Here is a 22,957-nt window from a genome sequence, read left to right as displayed (position 1 = left end):
AGATAGTCTACAGAATGCTTCTTCCTTTCCTTGGCTTTGAAGTCAGCCATCATACAGTCTGACATGTTTAATTTCCTCGTGCCTACTCCACTTCTTCACAATAGGTTTCGAAATTCTGGCCATCATGGCTGGATGTAGTCCCGTAGGCCTACACAACTCCCACCTGCTTTTTCTTGAGCCTACGCCATTGTCGCCATTCGCTTGGTATCCAGCCTACTTTTTCGCTACCTTGGCACTGTAGCCGCTGATCAGTGTAAAGTGTTTACTTTGCTCGTGCTGACTGCTCATCTTCATAATAGCTTTCGAAGATTTCGTTATCATCGCTGGATGTAGGTTCGTGGCCCTGCATAATACCCACCCGCTATTTCTAGAGCCTACGCAATTTTCGCCTACTGCCAGGTCTCCAGCCAACTTTTGCGCTACCTTGGCACTGTAGCTGCTGAGCACTGTAAAGTGTTCGCTTTGCTCGTGCAGACTCCTTGTCTTTATAATAGCTTTCGATGCTTTGGAGGTCATCGCCGGATATAGGTGCGCAGGAGTACATAGCCCCATCCTGGTATTTCTAGAGCCTATGCCATTTTCGAATACTGCCCTGGCCCCAGCCTACTTTTTCGCTAACTTGGCACTGTAGCCTCTGATCAGTGTTAAGTATTTACTTTGCTCGTGCTGACTCATCGTATTTATAATAGATTTCGACGATTTGCTTATTATCGATGGATATAAGTGCGTAGGCTTACATTACACCGCCAGAAATTCTAGAGCCTGCGCCATTTTCGCCTACTGCCCGGTCTCCAGCCTACTTTTTCGCTACCTTTGCACTGTAGCCGCTGATCAGTGTAAAATGTTTACTTTGATTGTGCTGACTGATCATCTTCATAATACCTTTTGATGCTTTGGTTATCATCGCTGGATGTAGGTGCGTAGGCCTACATAACACCTTCCCGCTATTTCTAGAGCCTACGCCATTTTCGCCTACTGCCTGGTCTCCAGCCTACTTTTTCGCTACCTTGGCACTGCAGCCGCTGATCAGTGTAAACTGTTTACTTTGCTCGTGCTGACTCCTCGTATTTATAATAGCTTTCGACGATTTGCTTATCATCGATGGATATAAGTGCGTAGGCCTACATAACACCGCCCGAAATTCTAGAGCCTTCGCCATTTTCGCCTACTGCCTTGTCTCCAGCCGACTTTTTCGCCAGCTAGACGGAGGTAGAAAAAAGGTTAGTGTTGCGCGAATTAGACACGACAGGAGAACAGGAACAAACACGACAATACAGGCGCAGGCTTCCAACTGTTTGTCAGAAAAATCATGCAGCCACAATTTAGAAGAAACCTTTAGCCAGCAAGTCCAACGTTTTTACGCAGCTGGTTATCCGCTCCACCTCATCACCGCAGCCTGTGAAAGCCTGTTACAGAAGCTTAAAGGCCGTAAAAAGAATGAAAAAGACAAGGAAAAGCCATTGCAGATGATGCCCTACAAACACCGAGTATCCCACAACATCAAAAAAATGGCGAACTGATATGGTGTCAGGATATTTTCGGCACCGATCAAGCTGAGCAGCGTCTGCCCTTTGCTGTCGACAGAGAAGAGAACCAGGCCGCAATGCTATATAAATCACGAAAAGAAGTTCACAAAGTGCGATTCGTGGCCTGTGCGCAAAATTACCCTCATATGCGGTAGACTTTACATTGGGCAGAGTGGTACGTGTTTCAATGAACGGGCAGGCGAACATAACTTGGCAGTGAAGAACAATATGGGAGGTCATCTGGCACATCATTGCAAGAACTGTAAAGGGAAGGGCAAGGGCACGAATAAAGTACTTTGCAAGCGAGTTTTGCACAACACTTTTTGTTTAAATCGAGAGATAAGACGGAAAGGGAGGTGGCTGAATCCTATCACTTCGTAAAAAATGGGAGAAAATGTATCAGCACTCCGTCTATTTTGCTTTCAGTGAGTGAAATCGCGTTTTTAGAAGGCCACATATAATTGTTTCATTTGTCCTAATTTTGTTCCTTGATGTATGTATCTTAAGGCCGAAAATGTAGTTTTATCAGATTTTATGCTCACCTTTGCACTTGTTCTTTTTTTCCGATGTCATGCTTCTGAAGCAGAATTGACATCTGAGCTAGTTGGTTTTTTATTTTCAAAAATTATATAAAGCGCACTTCGGACAACAGACAAGGGAGACCAAAAAACACAAGCGCTTACTCGCAACTGCGCGTTTATTCGAGAAACACACAAAAGGAAGAACAATGACAAACAAAAAATGCTTCTTTTTTCATACCTCATGCCGCTCTTTTACCTGATTTTAATCTCCACTTTCCACGTGTTGTTCGTTGTTTTCATGCTCTCATGCCGATTTTTCTATATGTCACACCATAATTTTGTCTCGTTTTCATAGTTTTTACTGTTGCTGTCTGTTGAATCACCTGCATTCTCATTCCGCGTATTTTTCACCCTCTTTACTCAGATTGATTGTTAGGTTCCTTACTTTTTTCTTTTTCTCATTTTTTTTTACATGGCTAGTGTCTGGGGACATGCTGACTGAGTACTCTGTGGTGGTCTATCGGCCCTGCTGCAACGTAACAATTTGGTCAATGTGGTAGATTTTAATCAGGACATGTATGAATGACAATGATGGTTATGTGTTACGGTTCATACCTTATATAGCGTTTGCCTTTCGGTCTCGAATAAACAGTTGGAAGTCTGCGCCTGTGTGGTCGTGTTTGTTCCTGTTCTCCTATAGTGTCTAATTCGCGCCGTACAAACCTTTTTTCTGCAATGAACCAACTAGCCCGCAAGATCGTTCTACTTAGACAGAGATGTTACTCAAACGCAACATGTTTCCCCACCTCGTGGCGCAGAGTCACAGCCACGGTAGGTTCGGACGAAATAGGCAAAGGCAGAACACACGAAAGTACACTGCAGAAGAATGTTCTAGCCGATAAAATAGATGTTCGTTAGGCTCAACTGCTAGTCGTCGCCATCGACCGGCGTTGGGTTCGGCGGTCAGCAGGCAGCAAAGGAGCCCCTCGGGAGCAATTACAGGGGCTAGTTAGTGATTCATCGGGTGGAAAGAGCGAAGCTGCATGCTTTTACCATCGAAGAAAATTTTCTTGTCGTCATCATCATCAGCAAAAAACCGCAGAAGTGGAAAAGTATCCAACAGCATAAAAATTGTATATCATACTGATCATGAAGGAGTCGGAATATTAAAAATATAAAAAAGAAAAAAGAAATAAATGAAGAATAAAAAGAAAACTACAGCATACAAATACAGGATACAACGTTTCCCGAGGTGAGTTCTGCAAGTTGGTTTGCTGTGTTCACGACTTGTAAGATGTCGTTGAGTTAACAAAATGTTCCTTTATACTCTGTGAGTAATGGTTATACGAAACACCAAAACCTGCAAATTTCCTTCCGTTAAATCCGGTTGCGGAACGTTTGATCTCCCTCCGAATCCCGTTTATGCAGGTTCGCCGACTCTTGTAAAATTCGCGTCAGCACGGATGAAGGGGCCGGCTGTTAACGTTTCTGCAGAGACAGAAACCATGCTCACCACTTTGCCGCGTAAAATCGAGGACGACCGTTCGATTATCGTAAACATTAAGCAGAAAATGGATAGCAAAATTTCCTACCTTTCGGACTCGGTTTCAAAAGACACGCATATGCCGTGGATCTCAGAGATCCAAACCCTCACTGCCATCGAGCTGATCCCACGGCGAAGGTCGTTTCGTTTTTTAGAGCGAATGATCTGCAACTTGTGCAGGCTGACAAAAAAAGCGGTTTTGTTATAATACCGTCCGGATTGTACAACAAAAAGGCAATAGAAGCAGTCAAGAAGAATTTCAGGTCCGTGGAAGTGAAAACGAAGCAAATGAAGAAAGGTGCAGTGTCGTTTTGTGAGGAATTGCACCTGCATAAACTAGCTAGTGCCATCAGGAAGTGTGAAAAGAACTGCCTTCCGGTCTTTTTCTTGGCCAAAACTCACAAGCCGGAAATACCTTTCCGGACAATAGTAAGCGAAAATGATACCTGGCAACGGCAAATCAGTCAATTTTTGCTCAAGGACCTGAAGACTCTGGAAATAGAAGACCCCATTGGAACTAATAACTCTGATGATGTGATAGCCTTCCTTCAGACTAATAGGAACATTAGGTCTGGTTTTTCCATTGATGTAGAAGATCTTTTCTGCTCGGTTTCGCATCGACATCTCTTTTCTGCAGTGCATGATTGCATTGATAGGAATGAAGCCACGGCTTTTCAAAACGCTTCTGGTTTGAATGTGAACAACTTCATGTCATTACTTGAGTTTTATCTGAAGGCCACTTTTATTGATTTCAATGACCAAATGTATCTAAAAAAAAGGGCATTTGCATTGGCTCGTGTGTCGCCCAGGTATTCTGTAATATATTTTTATCTGAAATTGACCGCTCCTTGAGTGAAGCACTTGACACGTATTTTATAGTCCACGTTTTTAGATATGTAGACGATTACATGGTCTTGTTGGCAGATAGCGATTTTAGTTTTGACGAAGCAGTAGCTGATGTTCTAGGTACGTTTGGTCGAAACAGCAGTAATAACCAATTACAGATTTTAGAACTCACCCTAACCTTTCACCCTTCACATGTTTCCTGGCGATACTGTCCACGCGCCAAGAAAGATTTGTTGCCATTTCATTCAAACCATTCTAAGACCGTTAAGAGGGCTATCGCTTCCCAGTGCCTAGCGTCCGCACTAAAGAAGTCCTGCCACCATGCCATGCACGCCATCTTTGCATGTCAGGTGTCCAGGTTGCAGAATGCAGGCTTCCCGGCTCCCCTGGTTCTCTCCGTGACGCAGACCTTGCTGAAAAAGCTGAAGGGCAGCAATGAAAACAACAGACCTCAAGAAAAAAGGCTGGAAAGGCCGGAAGTTGTACCTTACGTACACCATACCTCTCATAACCTCAAGAAGGTGGCCAATAAGTACGGCGTCAACGTGGTATTTTCAGCGCCGCGAAAACTAGCCGGAATGTGCTCACGTATTGGGAGAAAGGAAATGCAAGAGTGCGCCATCAGACACCGAACGCCACTTGTTGGCTGGAAGAAAGGAGTGGTGTACGAGTTCCCGCTTACATGCGGGAAGGTGTGCGTTGGACAGACCGGCCGGTGTATTATTGAGCGCCTGCTTGAGCACAAGAATTCATTGAATAAGAAAGGAGCCCATCTTCCAGACCACTGCTAAGCATGCTCGAAAGAGAAACGTATAGTCTGCAAGCCCCGACTGCCTGAATGCAAAGTGCCACTGAAACGCCGATATAAGACCAAACGTGAGCTCGTGGAAGCCTTTTATATCAATAAACGAGGTGACAATTGCATCAGTGATACCTACGTTATCAACCGGCACAGTGAAATGATGTTTCTTGAGGCATATCTGTGAAAGGTAGATGTTTGTCAAATTGAGATTAAGAGCATGGATAAGGTCAGAGGCTATATAAACGCTCTTCCCTAAATAAGCCCTGTTGAAATTGTAGCGCTCGTCCTGTACCCTTCCTCGTCCGTGTTGCCAGTTTGCGCTCTTATGTCTTTCACGAATATGCACCAACAAGCCCAGTTGCAAGTACTTCTTGATCTCTACAGAGTTCGTAGCCTGACAGGGCTTCACAGGGACCGGAAGGCTAGCAGTCGCACATACTTTGACGCATTTACAAATAGGTTTAATCGTCAATAATTTTTTATCCTTTCACCAGTGTCCCTTCTACGGAGAATGTGGAACTATCATTTGCACCTAGCGCACTTCTGCAAAACTTGCAGATAGAATGCGCAGTCCTGAAAACTGAATAAAGTTGCATGGCATCATGGAGAAGCAATACGCTCTTGAGAGTCAGCACCGTTCTCAGTGTCTCCCTTTTTTGACGTTTCTAGCTTTATGAATAAATCATTGGAATTCGCTTTATGTGCTTGCTTACTGCTGTCTGCTGTTAATTTAGATAATATGCTACAAGTCCGCACTCTATAAGGCTGAGAGGATAGTATACTCACCTGCTTTGAGAAGCTGTCTGGAAGTCCGAGAAAGTTCATAGATTGCAGGACCCATTTCATTTTGGACGTCTGAAAGAAAAAATGAGCCTCTGAGAATTATTTATTCACGTTAATGATGCAAACATTAGTGGCAACAAGATTCTGTGGGAAGAGTTGGCCCACAAGACGTGAAGCACGCGAGGTGCCGCCAGCTGGACGCCAGACAAAGGCAGCCCAGAGAAGGCCTTTTGGCACTGAACCGGACCAAAAATGCGCTCTGCATCCAATATTCAGCGCCGTGTCCTCTCGGTCTGTCCACTCGCTGTGCGCCGTAACAAGACGAATGCAGCAACACAGGGCGGCTGGTTCACTTCAGTGCAGCACTATGCACCAATGCAGGATCAGGAGACGGTGAGGGTACAAAGCGAGCATCTGTTAAACGGACTACCCACTATATTTCAAGTGGCCATAATTAAGAAATGACAAGACAAATACGCGCGCCTGCACATTTTGAAGCCATCCCATACCAGACTCTTTGCGTGGGAATGTAACAAAATGTTTCAACGGCCTAAAGCAACGAGCTTGCAAATTACTTGCTTTATGAGAGGCGCAGTACGTTCATCAACATAGAGAGAATCGATGCAGATGCTACGAAGCTGGCCTCTCGCAGCTTCTCGTTGGCTTGGGATTGCATATGTGTAGTACACACGTGCTATAAACTTCGCTGTGCGGTTTCTCCTGACACGGTGTTCCCTAAATTTGCCAGTCCGTAAACGAAAATTAAGGCGTAAGCGGGATATCTACCCCTGTGATTCTTAGAGCGTCCTGTGTAGTCCTATTTACCATAGAAACAGCTGGCTGGTGGAACATTCCTTGGAATAGGTGGCGTGGGCACCCCCGTGGAGCGAATAGGGAGTTTCGTATTATGCCTTTTTCGGGGCAGAGGCGAGGTAAAATGAACGGGTTGTTTTTGTCATGTTATTTTACTACTCCGGATGCTCACGCTTATGTCAGCAAGCGCACATGTTGAAATAGAAAAAAAAACAATAGAGGAACACGAAAGCTAAATTGTATTGCTTGTTGTTTCTTCACGTCAGTAGCACACATACTAGACAGCGCTTCACACGTAGATGCTGATTCTGAAGAATCAGGACAGAAGACGGCTGCTTTTTATAGCTATTGGCGCGCCAGCCTGACCAGTGACGTCGCAAGTCAGCTTGCTTTAAGAGAAATTACACATCATTCAAGAGTTTCATTTGTATTTATGGCCGATAGCGGTCTCAGGCTCTCTTTATACGCGTGCCGCGTCGGAGCGGCGGTTAAGGATTAGGTTGCGGTTGGGTGTAAGGTTCCTCTTGGAGATCAGGTGGCGGCACAGCGGAATAAGCAGGCTCACAGCCCGACTGGGTGATGCTGCGGATAGGTGGCGAAGTGCGTTCTGTTGCAGTGCCCGAGTCTTACGGGGTTGCAGTAACCTCGGGCGACAGGATATGAAGCTCGCTGCTCGGATCGCGCACGTAAGGGCTGGTCAGGCGTCACTCTATCTTGAAATGTGCGCGGTTGGAGGTGCGAGGTAATACGAACAAAGTCCGTCGAAGCCTCAAAGTCCCTTCGCAGTCTGAGATGTCCGAAATGATGCAGCAGCCGCGGTATTCTGCGGGTCAGGTCGGACACCTCCATGGCCGACCAGGTACACGAGCGCCAATGCCTGACGTCCACCGAAGCGACACTTGTACGAATAAAGCACCAGACCAGCGCGTTTTAGACAGTCCAGTACAAGCGTTCGTTGTGCTCATTGAATGTCTGGCCAAAAATGACATCACCGAGGTAGCACATGCAAATTTGCCATTTAAAGCACCGTAGTATCGCGGCCATAAATCGCTCAAAAGTTAGAAGCATTGCATAGCCCAAAACGCATAACGTTAAATTCAAAAAGACCATCCGGTGGGATAAACGCAGTTTTCTTTTTGACCTCAGGTGTATAGGGATCTGCCAATAGCCCGACCGTAGATCGACGGATCATAGAAGGTTAATTGGTTTGATCATAGAAGGTTGCGGCCAAGTACTATGCCAGAGTGGCCAAATCCGGCTCTGGTGAGAGAGTGCGTTGTCGGTTCTGGTCACCGAGATCAGGCCGCACTCCAGGCCTGGTTATGCAATTCCATCAACAAGGGGATTTTTTTTTTTTGAAACTTGGTGGAGAATTTTGCGGCCCCAGGATTCGAACCCGGTCCTCTTGCACACGAGGCGAAAGCTCTACCTCTACGCCATCGCTGCGCTGACGCATCGCTGAGATCGACGGATGAGAAATACAATGCAGAAAATGGGCAGTCTATGGCATCATCAATCCTGGGAAGTGGGTACACGTCTTTCTTTGTTGTAATATTCAGATGGCGATAGTCCGCGCAAAAGCGCCATGTGCCATCTTTCTTGACCGTAATTACAGCGGCGGCCCTCTTTTATAACACCGTTTTGCAACATATCTCGAACTTCACTGATGGCCTGGCGTTCTGTTGGCGAAACTCTATACGGCTTCTGTCAAATCGGATGTGAGTAACCGGTGTCAATACGACGCCGAGTACGTGACATGGGAATGTTACCTGAGCCGCTGAGCTCCGAAAAGTCAAAGATGGACGAGCATTTCACAAGCAAGGTTTCCAAAGGCATCATGCTCTGCACTGTTCACAGATTTGCTAATGATCCGACGCAGTTGTGAGTCAGTGGCTGGAGCAGCAGCAACTTTGGCTGATGCGTCGGCAACCGAAGCTACCTAATCAAGGCCATCTTAATTGCACGTGGCGATCTTCATGTGAACAGGCAAAATCACAGGTTGGGAAGAACAGCCTCTGGTCCACAATTGTATCTTGCCCCGGAATACTGACACCAGGCAATGCAGAACCAGAATCAGTGTCTTGGCGCAGTTAGAAAAGAGAGCCACCACTGTGGTATCGAAGGGATCAGAAGCACGGCTGGGACATGAAACTGGGACGCACATTATAGAAAACGGGGGCACACTGGTATCCCCTTATAGGCAAAACACATCTTATCGAGCCGGCGTATCCTCTAAGAGTCCAGACGGAAGGGAACCGTCAATGCTGCTCCTCAGTGCGACAGTCGACCGTTGCGCCACACATTCGCAAAACGTCAATGCCTAGGATAATATCGGGCATGCATCTCGGAAGCGCTGCAAACTACGCTGTAAGAACCGTTCCCCTGAGGTACACCACAGCCTTGCATATCCACAGAGGGCAGAAGAACTCACCGCCAGCGCCATGAAGGTTCGCACTGCGGTCTGAAAGAAACATCACTTTTCGGCCTAGCAGGTTCGTAAACGACAAACTCATAATCAAGATAGCTTCACCCGTATCCACTAAGGCCATTGTGGGCACACTATCCACAAGCACATGAACTGCGTTCTTGCGCATAACAACCGATGGAGGAATTTCTCTACGCAGCTTACAGTCTCACCGGCCTCACCTCCACTGGCTGCGCTGGCTAGTTTCTCGGTGAAAGAGAAAACATATAATTAGGTGATTAATTCGATGGAGCCGGGTGGTCGGGGTCCCTAGTCGTGAGCTCCATGGGGAACTTCGGTCGGAAACGGGACAGCAGCTGTGTTTTCCGTCGGGCGCCGTACCGCGGCCGAACTGTATTTTCTGGCACCTCGCCAGCCTAGGGCATTCGATGACTGAAGGTTTGTCATCTTCTCTAGAGTTTCCTGTTTTCTTGTGCGTCCCAGCGCATCTAAGTACATCTGCACTGTTACGTAAACCATTTGTCGGCGACATATTTGACAGAGCTGGGTAGCTTCCCATGTATGCTCCCTTTCGTTTAGTGCATGGCTGTGGAGCCACAACCATGCTGGGCGCAGTGCTGCTGACACATGGTACTGACCCCCTGTTGGGGGTGCTGCTAGTCACGCTGTGGCTGCCTGCCAACTCGCACGGCACAGAATCTGGCACCAGCAAGCCCACGACGCTCGCCACTAAAACCTCCGCCACAAAGATGCGTGTTACCGGCCCGGCGAACAAGTCTGGGTGTTGAGCCCAATCCGCATGCATGAGTGCTTTGAAACGCTTGTGCTCCGATACTTTAGCCCTTACGAGCTGCTCCGCCAACTCAGTGAGGTCAATGATGAAGTTTCCCACCAAGGAACAGTTGGCTCCTCCACTACTAACCCCTCTAGTTGTAACGTGCCAAGGAAAACGACGCTTACAGCTACATGGCCGGTGCAGGAAAGCACCCAGGTTTATTGAGAGCGCGGCTAATAAAGCCATGAACGCAGCGCGCTGTACACACTGCGCATCAATGATGCGCATCCGCGCTTATATAATCAGTACACGTGTCCGATACATCCTCCCTATGGCAACACACAAAAGAGACTTAGATACATATACACATTTGCCAAAACTTATGACACTTACTGAAAATGTTCATCATAATGAAGCTTCTGGGGAGGCCGGACGACACGAGTCGACCTTCTAGTAGCCTGCGTCGGGTGGATGCCAGTCGAAGGATCGCCGTCACTTGCTGGTAGCATTGATCCTACGGCTGATTCTAGAGATGACGCCTCGGTGGCTTGCGCTGTTGGTTCAGCTGGTGCTTCAGGCGCCGGCGCACGGGAGCTTTCACAAGGTGGAATCTCCTCGCAGTCGTCATCACTTTCGCCGCTATACTGTTCACCCGTCCTAAGTAGATGTCGGCGGTTTCGCCGCAGAACCCGGTGATCTTGCATTAGTACCAAATATAAACGTGGAGCAGTTTCACCAACGACCTTTGCTTTTGGGGACCACGCAGTCGGATCCTAAAGCCTCATCTTCGTGTCTCTGCGCAGTATTGGCAAAGGCTTCCCGGCCCTGGCTTGGTGGTGCTTCCTCACAGGGGTCCGGGACATCCTACCGAAGTCAGGAAGGTTAGAACGAAGTCGCCTTCTTTGCAGCACTCACCCGGAGAATGGCCCTCTTCCAGTGGCGTTGAGCGATTGGCTAGTAAACCCAGCCAGAAGTCCTCCATCGCCTCTCGAGTCTTTTTCAGGATGCGCTTTACGATTTGGACACCTTTCTCAGCCAAACCGTTCGACTGCGGATAACGGGGGCTGGAGGTTACATGGTTGAAGTCGTATGTTTTGGCAAATCTGGCAAATTCATGGCATGAAAACTGGGGTGCGTTATCCGTGCAAACTTCTACAGGTACGCCGTACCTGGCGAACATGGCGCTAAGGGCTGCGATCGTAGTTGCAGCAGTTGTGTCGTCAAGTTTCTCAACCTCAGGGAAATTTGAAAAGGCGTCATAAGCAACCACGTACGAATTTCCACCATAAGAAAAGATATCTACGCCGACCCTATACCAAGCACATTTTGGAACTGGCCGCATTAAAAGTGGTTCATGTGGTTGCCTGTACGCGTACTTTCGGCGGGTTGCGCAGCTTTCTACTAGCGAAGCTATTTCGCCGTTCAGACCGGGCCAAAGTACAAGAGTTCTGGCCCTCTCTTTGCACTTGTGCAACCCGAGGTGGCCAGCATGTATTCTGTTCAGGATGCTTCGTCGCATACTCTTTGCTATTACAACTTTCGAGCCCTTCAGCACTATTTCATTAACGACTGACAGCTCTTTCGCAAAAGGCTTAAGTTCCCCGTTCACCGGCTGCCCGCTTGTTAAGCTCTTCCTCACGGCCTGTAGGTATACGTCACGAGACGTTTCTTGCTGCAGTAACCGCTGCGTTTCGGAAGTGACCATGTAGCCCAAGGACTGTACCGCATGGATCTCCACGTCGTCGGTGGTATCACAAGTAGTGCCAACTTGAGCTTTGCCCTGGTCAGCCGTTGAGCGTGACAACATGTCAGCGAGAACCAGCTGTTTCCCGGGAATGTACTGCAAGACAAAGTTGTATTCTAGTAGCCGCAAAAAGAATCTTTGCGCTCGCGGTGGCATGTCGGCGATTTCCTTTTGCGCGATCGCTATAAGCGGCTTATGGTCTGTTTCGATAAGCACTTTTCTTCCGTACACCAACTCGTGAAACCCTCACAGCCAAAACAAATTCCGAGTGCCTCCTTTTCAATTTGTGCATAGCTTTGCTCGGCTCGGGTTAATACACGTGATGCATACGCTACCGGTCGCCGATCACCATTGTAGCCTTGCAATAATGCTGCACCGACACCTTCCTTTGATGCGTCGCACGTTATCTTAGTTTCCTGTTGCGGATCGAAGATTGCAAGTGGGGGGGCGGTAGTCAAAACTTGCGTCAAGATTTTCCACTCTTTCGCGTGGTTTTCTGTTCATTGGAACTCTGCGCGGGACATGATAAGCTCTCGTAAAAGCGTCGTTCGCTCGGACAACCGTGGCACGAATTTGCTGAAACAGTTCAGCACTCCCAGCATCCGCTGGACGTCAGTCTTGGACGTTGGTGTCGGCATGTTCGCCAGGCTTTCGACAAGCTTTGGGTCAGGCGATATGCCCGTTCGGCTTATGACATCACCAAGGAATTTGGCTGATTTCACACCAAACTTGCATTTCTGCGCGTTGAAAGTCAACCCTGCTTTCCCGGCAGCCTTAAGCACTTCCGTCAACCGTTCATCGCTTTCTTTTTTTATTGGCACGCCAAACTAAAATGTCGTCAATGTATACCAGCACCCCAGGTAGGCCCTTGAATACTTGACTCATAGTTTGTTGAAATACCTCCGGTGCGGACGAAATGCCGAAGGGCAGACGCTAAAAACGGTATCTCCCACACGGTGAAGAGAAAGTGCAGATCTTAGATGTGCGCTCGTCAAGCGGTATCTGATGATAGCCGGAGTTCGCGTCAAGACAGCTGAAGTACGCGGCATTGGTTAAACGGGCTTCCAAATCTTCGCGCGTAGGAAGCGGGAAATGCTGCCGCTTTATGTAGTTGTTAACAGCTCTGGGGTCCATGCACACCCGTAGCGTGCCATCTTTCTTTTTTGCCAGAACTAACGGACCGGCCCTGTCGGTAGGCTCGGTCAGTTTAACAATTATGCCAGCATGTACCATTCTTTCAAATTCCTTCTTTAGAGGTTCTTACAGTGCCAAAAGGGACTCGTCGAGCTGGTTGCACGACTGGCACCGCTACAGGTTGCAGGACCATACTGTATGCCTGCTGCAAACAACCTAGGCCCTCGAAGACATGCCTGAATTTCTTGAGAAGTCCGTCGTTGGAAAGCTTGTCTGTGGAGTCTACTTTACGCTGGACCAGCCCCAAAGCCTCACTAGCTTCCAGCCCGAGTATGACCTGACGGCAATTTTTCACAACAAAAAATGTGACCGTAGCAGAAGTATTACGAAGCCTTACTTCCTGCGTAGACGTTCCATAGCACGCTATGGTACCGCCATTATACGCCCTCAGCACCGAATTTGTTGGCTTCAACTCTTCAGCTCCCCTCAGTTGGCGGTAAATTGACATGGGAAACAGGCTTGCTTGCGACCCCGTGTCCACTTTAAAGCTTATCTCGCGATTGCGAACTTGGGCTTTAACCGTCCAATCCCTTTCCCGAATAGATGTCGTGATCTCGAGAATGTCGAAGTCCTCGTCTTGCTGTCTTTTGACTTCGCTGACTACCGCTGACGCGCAACTACTTGCAAAATGGTTCAGCTTGTGGCACAAACGACACCTCTTTCCAAACGCTTGGCATTTCTTCGGTTTATGCCAGCGGTCGCAGTTAAGACAGTGAAACTGTTCTTTTTCTTGCTTCCACTCTTTTGAGGGTGGCGCCGTGCGCCTCGATACGGCGTCGACTCTGTCTTCCCCGCTACGCCATACTTCGTTTCGCTGCGCTGCCGTCTCCGCTGCTTTACACATTTCCTCTGCTTTTTGAAAAGTCAGTTGGCTGTCCCGAAGCATTTTCTCCCGTAGTCTAGGATCGTGTGTGCCAAATACGATCTGGTCTCTTACCATGGATACTTGCAAAACGCCAAAATTACACTGCGCTGCTTGCTTTTTCAGGTCACGAAAAAATTTTTCAAATGGTTCACCCTCCGCTTGCTTTCTTGAACGGAATAGATATCTTTAGTGCACTTCATTGCTCGCTTCGGCACAATATGCATCAAACTTTCTCACCACTGTACTGTAGTCGGTCTTGTCTTCACCCAGGGCGAACTGGAAGTTGTTTAAGCCGTCCAGCGCGTCGTCACCCGCCATGCTCAGCAGGAGGGCCGCTTTCGATGCTTCCGTTACCGGCTGGTCCTTTGCCGTTGTTGCCTACAGAAATGACTCAAATTTCTGCTTAAAACGCTTCCAGTTTTCCGTGACGTTACCCGTCAGCCGCAATGGCTGTGGTGCCTTCAGCAGGTCCATTACGTGTTCTTCGCTTGTACGATTCCCCTCAGGCGTCGACAGGCAGCGGAGCAACTTCTGACACCATATAACGTGCCAAGGGAGACGACTCTTACAGCTACATGGCCGGTGCAGGAAAGCACCCAAATTTATTGAGAGCGCGGCTTATAAAGCCATGAACGCAGCGCGCTGTACAAACTGCGCATCACTGATGCGCATCCGCGCTGATATAATCAGTACACGTGTCCGATACACTAGTGGCGCCGTACTGCGGCCGAACTGTATTACCCAGCACTTGACAAGAATATGGTACTTTAGGGGCTAGTGGTTCCTCGTCTTCCTCTCTCGAGCTCGCTGCTGTCTTGTGCATCCCAGCAAATCTGCATTAACCTGCACTGTGTACAACAACCATTTGTCGGTTACAATATACAGCCAATTACATTAGAACATTTCATTATGACATCAAGTTATCGGCTTCCGGCATGAATTTCGGAAAGGCTTTTCTACGGTCACCCAGCTCATATTCGTAATCCATAGTTCTGCTCGGGTTCTTGATAATTCCGACCCTAATAGACGTCGTATTGCTCGATTTTAAAAAGCTTTTGATTTAGTTCCGCACAGTGAATATATCCATAAGCTTGAAACTATTGGCCCTCCTCCTTTCATTCTTACCTGGGTTTCTGCTTATTAATCTAATCACTTTTAAGATGTCAGTGCCGATGGTCACTGTTCTGAGAAACTTCCAGTCACTATTGGTGTTCCGCGTGACAGTGTCCTTGTCTCATAATATTTAAACAGTGCTATAAGCAACAGGGATCATGAACGAAGGGAACACACACAACGGCGCTGATCTTATAGCTAAATTTTACTTGAAGTAAGCACGTCAAATTACACGTACACGAGAACTACGCACATGCGCATGGTCAAACACAGATGTACTCATTAAAATGCAAATAATGATAACACCGCATCAAAGGCTCGTGCTGTTATCACCGATATGCAACAGACTCATTTATTTGGAGGGTAGGGTTACTGACGGTGTGCTGATGCAACTGCTTGTCTTTCTGGTGATATGGAAGGCCTCTGCTATCTCCCTTCTGACGAAAGAAGAAGGCGCCGACCAAAAGAACAGATGGGATGACGTTTCGGCTCCCCCACGGGAGCCTTGTTCACAATGAGGCATAACGTAGCTTCGTCCTTTATTTATACACGGCGCATGAGCGACCCCAGACACCTGGCGTAGATTCAATCAATCAATCAATCAATCAATCATGTTTATTTAACATCATGACGATGTTGGGTGCGCCGACAAAAAGCCATTGGGAAGGCTTGACGAGGCCGACGCACCCCACAAGGGCATTGCAGTGGCACACAACATGTTAGTACTTCGAGGGATAAAAAAAAGGAAAAGAACAAAAGTAACATATTTGGCATTAGCTGTAGATCAATTCGGACTCCTTATTTAGTTGATGTGGGAGAGCGTAGCTCAACATTTGATAACCATAATTTGTTCGCATCCTAGGCACATACCATTTGGGTGTCGCACGTGTAGTGTACTTTGGCTCATTGCATTGTAATCTTGACAGATTTAGCATATTGCAATTATTGTGATTAATACCGGTTTTATACCGTTGTAGTAGTAAAACATCGTACAGCTGTGGCAAACGGATGATTCGAAGTTCATTGAAAAACGGTTCGGTGTGTTCTAGTCGAGGAGCATTCATAATATTTCGAACAGCTTTCTTTTGAAGAAGATACAAGCGGTTAATATTTGTAAAAGACGTGGTACCCCACACCAAAAAACAATATTTTATAACAGCGGAAAAAAGTGCACTATACAACATTTTCTTGATACTCTTCGGCATGAAATATCTCAGTCGACACAAAATACCGACAACCTTTCACAGCTTTTTCATCACCATGTCAACGTGATCATTCCACCTCAAATGCTCATTAAAAATAACACCTGAACTTTTGACCGCAGGGACCGTTTCGATGAGCGACTTACCGATCCTCAAACAGAATGGTGGCATATTTGTCAACTTGTTACGAGGCCGGAAAAGCACGGCCTTCGTTTTTGCAGTGTTTATGTTTATCAAATTATTTTGAGACCATTCTTGGAGTGACTAAACATTTTGTGGCTTGTTTCTCAAGATCTGGCAGCTGTGCAGCTCTAAAGAATAAAGTGGTGTCATCAGCGTAAATCACAAAGGTCGGAAGATTACTAATACAGACGATGTCATTAACATAAAGAAGAAACAGCAATGGTCCCAAGATGCTACCTTGCGGGACACCAGAAACTATGTGTCTAATATCAGATAAATCATTGTTTATTTTTACTTGTTGCGATCGAGCACTTAAGTAAGACTGAATTATGTCAAGAAACTGTCCGCGGAAACCGTAATGCTCGAACTTAGTTAACATTATTTTGTGGTTAATGCGGTCAAACGCTTTCGAAAAATCGATGAATATGCCAAGAGTGAGAAGTTTCTGCTCGAAAGATTCTAAAATTAGCTCTTTTTGTGTCAGCAGCGCGGTTTCCGTCGAAAGGTTCTTCCTAAACCCATGCTGACTGGGCGTTATTATGTTATTTTTGTCACAAAAGCTAGATATCTGGTTGAACAAGATCTTTTCAAAGCACTTTGAAAAAACAGGTAGAATAGATATTGGACGATAATTTGACAGACTGTTTTTGGCTCCACCTTTGTGAATAACTGTGACCTTGGCAAACTGCATTTTCTAGGGAACACTGCGTGTTCAAGTGTTCAATACAGCTATTGAAAATACATTCTAACACAGGACTAATTACATCAGCGCCATATTTTACTGGTGAAATTTTCAGGTCATCAATATCACACGACTTGCCGTTACGCAAAGCTAGAAGACAATTTTTGATTTCGTTCGCATCAGTTGGAGACAAGAAAGCACTGCAAACAACCCGCGAGTCAAGACACTTCATGTTCATAAAATTGTAGCTCACGTCTGCCTGAGACACAAAATAGTTATTGAAATCATCTGCTAGTCGTTTTCCACTCACTGTTTCGTTGTTGACTAAAATTTCAAGTTAAATTTTAATTTAAACTTCAAGATTGGGGGCAAGTTCCCGTCATTTCGATTGAGCGTGTGCGCTGTCGTCTGAATAATCAGTGATTCCAGATAGAGCCGTGACTTGCTGTCCCTTTCTTTTGCAATCACACGTGCCTCGGCCCAGTCTATGTTGTGTGCGGCGGAAACCGAGTGCTCGGCAAGCGCATTTTGATCTGCGCGCCGGTTTCTGACGTCACTCTGGTGATCCCGTATTTTTCGTTCAAAATCACCCGACTCGCCGATATACACAGATGGGCAGTCCGCACAGGGTATCGAATACACGACACCTGAGAACTTTTCTTTCTTTAGCTTGTCTTTGACGTGCACAAGCTGACTCCTCACTTTTCGAGCTGGCACATGCGCGGTCTTAACTTCGTAGGACCGTAATATGAGCGCCAAAGGTTCGCTGATGCCAGGAACATAGGGAATCGCGGCTCGTTTCTGGGTAGCGGGACTAGCTTGCAGCCTAAGACGTTCCATTTGGCGCTCTACGGAGTCCATGACGTGTACTGGATGGCCACATGTGGACAAGTCACGCAGTACACGCACATCTTCAGCAATCTGGTCTTCTCCTCTGGAATATATTTCTTTTCGTCGGAGGAGCGATGACACCACAGAACGTTTCTGGCAATCAGGGTGAACGGACTTAAAATGTAGGTACCGGCCGGTGTGCGTGGGTTTTCTGTAAATGGTGAAATTTAGACGTGAGGACTGTCTGGAGACGAGTATATCTAAAAATGGGAGGCGGCCGTTGACTTCCTCTTCAACGGTGAACTGTATGCTAGGCACCAAACTGTTGATGTGAGTAGTAAAGTGATGCAATGCTTCTTTCTTCAGGATGCAATAGCAGTCGTCCACGTACCTCAGGAATATTTTTGGGGAAGGCGTGAAGGACGCTAGAGCACGGCCTTCGATTTCTTCCATGGCCAAGATCGCAACTGTCACAGAAATTGATGCACCCATGGCGGCTCCGTGAATCTGCCTGAACGGGGCATCCTCAAAAGTGAAGTACGTGTTTGACAGGCAAAATCTCAGAAGGCGGGTCAGGTCATGCACATCTATCGGGGTTCTTTCTGGCAGTGATGGGTCTGATTCAAGGGCAGCGGTGCATGCTTCCACGGCAAGGTCAATCGGCACACTTGTGAAGAGTGACTTTACGTCGACTGAAACCATGATTTCTCCGGCGTTGATTTTAAGTTTTTGAACCTTTTAGATGAAGTGCTGGGTGTTGCGCAGGTGCGTAGGGCTCCTGCCGACGAGACGAGAGATAACTCTGTGCAGAAACTGGGACAGATTCTGAAGCGGCGAGCGCGTAAAATCCACTATAGGGCGCAGAGGGATGTCAGGCTTGTGAATCTTTGGCAGGCCGACCATTGTGCACAAACAACACTTCCGTGTCGACAAAATACGGTGTGCATTTACAGGTGAAGCAATGCCTGGCTAGGCTAGGCTCTCTTTTTCCTGAAGGAATTGGCGTGCTCCATGAGGCGTACATTAATACATCGGCCGGACTGACCTATGTACGTAGAACCACAAGACAACGGGATCTGGTAGACAATGCCAGCCCTGCAGGGGACATATTCATTGACTTGGTTGATGTTACACACTTTTCTCTTTCTATGTCCATCGCTTTTTCTTTGTATTGCGGCCCCTACTTTACATTGTTTATTAGGAGCTGAAAAAAGAACATTAACTCCGCACTTAACCCCCACTTTTTTAAACCGGTTTGACAGGTTGCGAACATATGGCATCACAGTCACCCTCTTTCGTTCTTTTTGACTAGACTGCACATCCGAGGTGCTCTCAGAGGACTTCAACGCTTTTAAGAAAGCACTTTATCAGTACTTGATACAGTAACCGAGTCCGGGTATCCTGCTTCGCTGCACTTGGGCTAGGAAACTGCTGCTAATTTGATGAAGACAAGATTTATTTACGGCCATACAGTATACATACAGAGTATACTGAGGGGCCAGTTGGTCAGACATATAAACAAAAACGTAGTATATGGACGGGACGAAGAAGGGCGAAGACAGGACGGTTGCTATATTGTAGCAGCCGTCCTGTCTTCGCCCTTCGTCCCATCCACATGCTACGTTTTTGTTTATAACATACTTAAACAACTAGTAACAATTCTAGCTTATACAAGTTTGGAATGGAACGACTTTTAGTTCAGTAGGGGCTTCTCGCTTCGGGGGGAATATTGCCAACACACATGGTCTGCTTCAAAAGTCAGTTTTAAATCAAGAAATTGCAAGCCATTTTGCTGGGGGATTTCATGCGTAAACATCAGTCGCGAGCCATTTTGCGTAAAAACATCAAGAACTCGTGACACATATTCAAGATTCAGGGGCCTTCCAAAAACCAGGAAATCATCCACGTAACGGAAAATGCGTGTGACTGTTCTGGCTAATTCATTCGACACTTGTCTATCAAGGCGGCTCAGTAAAATATTGCGCAGGATAGGGGCTACCCTAGCACCTATGCAGACACCCGACGTATGCATAAGTACTTTGCTTTAGCACATACTGTAGGTGTTATTGAGGTAGAATGACAACAGTTATAGAAAGGACGCGATTGGAATTCCGCAAGAATTCTGGAAGAGGCATTCATCGTTGTCTTCAGTGATACATTGCTGAACGTATCTTGAGTTGGATTTGTGGAAGTGAATAGTATAAATCAACTACATCCACGCTAAAACCAGAGCAAGGACCGGGATTTTTATCCCTGAGGAACCTTGCCACAGTTTCCGAGTTGGTAACCATGAAAGGATCCACTACCTTAAGTGCAGAGAGATGTCTGCACGGGTAAGTATATACAACTAATTGCCAAGAGTTGCGCCCAGAAACTATTGCTCTAAACGGAATATCAGGTTTGTGAGTTTTTGCCGCAAACAACACTTCAAGCACTGAAAGCTCCGCTTCGTTAACCTTTTTCGGTAAATTTTCTATACTGAAACTCTCCAGTAAAGCCACTACCTTCCCCTTAGATCGGGCAGGAATTCTTTTAACACTTCTGAAATTCTTCTGAGCCGGTTCACGGGCTTTTTTGGCGAACTGCTCTTCAGACAGTAGAAAAAGAAACCCCGCTTTATCCGACTGTGCAACGCGTAGGTGATTTTCAGACAAATAGTTGACTAGGTAAGGAAATTGATTATGCTGTCCTTTCGAGTGTCCTTGTCCCAGCACTGTTTTTATCTACACTGTCACAAACTAGAGGACGACAAAGTAGGCCGCGGCGCGGCACGGAGAGGCACAGAGCCTTTCCGTCTTGACAGCGCTCGAAAAATCGAGGGATACTCCTATGAGCCGTTCCCTTTTTTATTCCACCATATATTACAGAAGTGCGCTTTCACAGGGTCTCTGGATGCTGTGGCATTGCTTTTAATGAGAGGGTTGATTTTTAAAAGCGAAGTCCGCCCTTGGTGGACTTACTCTCCCGTTCGTCTCTAATACTCTCCACTTGACTGAATCACGCTTCCAACGGTTCCAGCGTCTCCACTACTTAAGCTACGGGAATCTCCTTGCTGCAGCGGGTTTTTAACATCTGGAAATTTCTTGGAGCGTGTGGATGTGCAGTTCAATTAGGCAATGTGAGGTGTCAATGACCCTCCTGCGCTGCAGAATACCGCGACAAAATTTCCATTTATGCCAATCAGTGTTATATTTGACCAACCTCTGTGAGCCTTGTGGTTAAATTGAGTCGATAGATCACTATTTCCTCTTTTGCCGTCGGTTCGCTTCTCTTCCTTGAGCTTATTTGGAGATCCCCCTCGCTCGATTGGGGCTTCCTCTATCTATTCCGATTCTCCTCTTCTTTGTGGCAAGCGCCAAGGGATATTCCTTGAAACCAGTGTGCGATTTTATTCACGCGTAAAAAATTACATCAGATAGATTCCTCGGCTAGAATGATAATTCAATGCTTTTTCGTTTCCGTTTTTTGATCTCTATTTTTAATCCAAATTTGAGTCTGGGCCACAAATTTATCCATTTACTGCACTCCTTATCCATGAGTGCGTTTGTATTACCAATGCACCCTGGCCAATCCTCTGCCCTGGGTATGTGCCTTTAAGCCTGAGGTCATCGTCATCATCGTCGTCACAGAGCGCTCATGCTAGGCCCATTCCATCGTTCCATTAAATGATTCCATCGCCATCTGTCATGTATTCCTCTCTTCATCGGTTTGCCGTCAGGTAACATCTGGTGTAAGGTGCTGAATACCTTCATCGTCCCGGCACCGGAGCCCAGGAGCCTTCTGTCCACCGAGGTCTTCTGTGGAGTGCTCGTGCCTTCGCACCTGCCGTCCAGGTAAACCTAGATGCCGCCTCTCTCCCTTGCCCCGACCAGAAGACAGGACGACCGCCGCCACTGACCTGAGACCCCACAGACCACCCACACATGAGAACTGACGACCTACGGCCCCACTGAACCGAGAACGCCGCTCCAAACCAGAGACCCCCTTTACCTCCCCCTTCAACCCCCCCCCTCCCGCCCCTGCCGTTCGATGCGTCCACAGGCCTCGGCGTAGAGTTCCTGAGACCGGTGGCTCCTCAGTCTTCGTGGGCCTGGCTTCATCCGCTCATCATCTGCTCATCTCTCATCGTCACGGCAAGCCCTTCATCTTCTGGTATCTGTTCATCCTTTCTACCACGCCCATCGCCACGTCTTACGTTTCATCGTCATTGCATTGATCGCATAGTTCTCACCGTCGGGACGATCGCTCGGCAGCCCTGGGTAGTGTAACCGACTAGGACGACAAAGTGGGCCGTGGCGCGCACGGAGCGCTCGCGCTAGGCCCATCGCCATCTGTCATTAGTCCTCTCTTCATCGACTTGCCGTCACATAAAATGACATTACCGACATTATCACTCATCGGGTTCAAATTGGGTTGTTTGCCGCCGTTGTGTTTTGTTTACTGAAGTATGATATTCCAGGTGACCAAATTTTGATTAATTATTTTCTACATAATATTAGAGAATAGTGTGGAAGTGGGCAATGAAACTAAATGCTGCCAACCGAGTATTTATGCGGATCACCAACAGAAGAAACAAACATTCCTTTTCAAGTAATCTTCCCACCCGGCACTTTTCAGAACTGAAAGAATAGAAGTACCTTAGAGTAACACTAACGAATAATTTTAACTGTAATGAACATATTAACACCGTACGTCCCTCTTCCTTTCGTAATCTCCTGCTAAGGTTAAACATTTGTTATAAACACCATGATTAGACCAAAACTAAGGTACGCGTGCTGTGTTTGGGATCCTTGCACAAAGACTAGCGTTAATGCTCTAGAAAGAATTCAGCGCAGAGCTGTTCGGCTTATATTTTATAAATGTTGTACCACTGACTCGCCATTTGCATTAATGCTTCAACTTAATATACAGTCCCTTAAAGCTCAGCGCCGAATACAAGGATTAATATTTCTCTTTCTACTCAAAATAAAGAAACTGTCAATAGCTTCCAATTTGCATATTCTGCCGATAACAACCAGGTCAAGAAGAATCGGCACACTGAATCGTTAAAACTTTACTTCGTCAGAACAGACGTCTCTCTTTGTTCACGCGCATCATAACCGAGTGTAA

At 46.9% G+C, this 22,957-nt stretch overlaps 1 protein-coding gene across 1 annotated transcript in view; it reads right to left on the bottom strand.

Annotated features, from left to right (window-relative positions):
* LOC144119473 (uncharacterized) overlaps positions 1 to 22,957 on the bottom strand; it is a 96,472-nt gene that overhangs the window by 58,944 nt on the left and 14,571 nt on the right. The window contains exon 2 of the mRNA XM_077652073.1: positions 6,025 to 6,093. Within this exon, the coding sequence (XP_077508199.1) occupies positions 6,025 to 6,093 (69 nt within the window). The remainder of the gene's footprint in view (positions 1 to 6,024; positions 6,094 to 22,957) is intronic.

The sequence above is a fragment of the Amblyomma americanum genome, chromosome 2 (assembly GCF_052857255.1).
Source record: "Amblyomma americanum isolate KBUSLIRL-KWMA chromosome 2, ASM5285725v1, whole genome shotgun sequence".
Taxonomy (NCBI): domain Eukaryota; kingdom Metazoa; phylum Arthropoda; class Arachnida; order Ixodida; family Ixodidae; genus Amblyomma; species Amblyomma americanum.
Note: the sequence above shows the minus strand (reverse complement) of the source record. Positions and strands in the feature narration are given on the sequence as shown.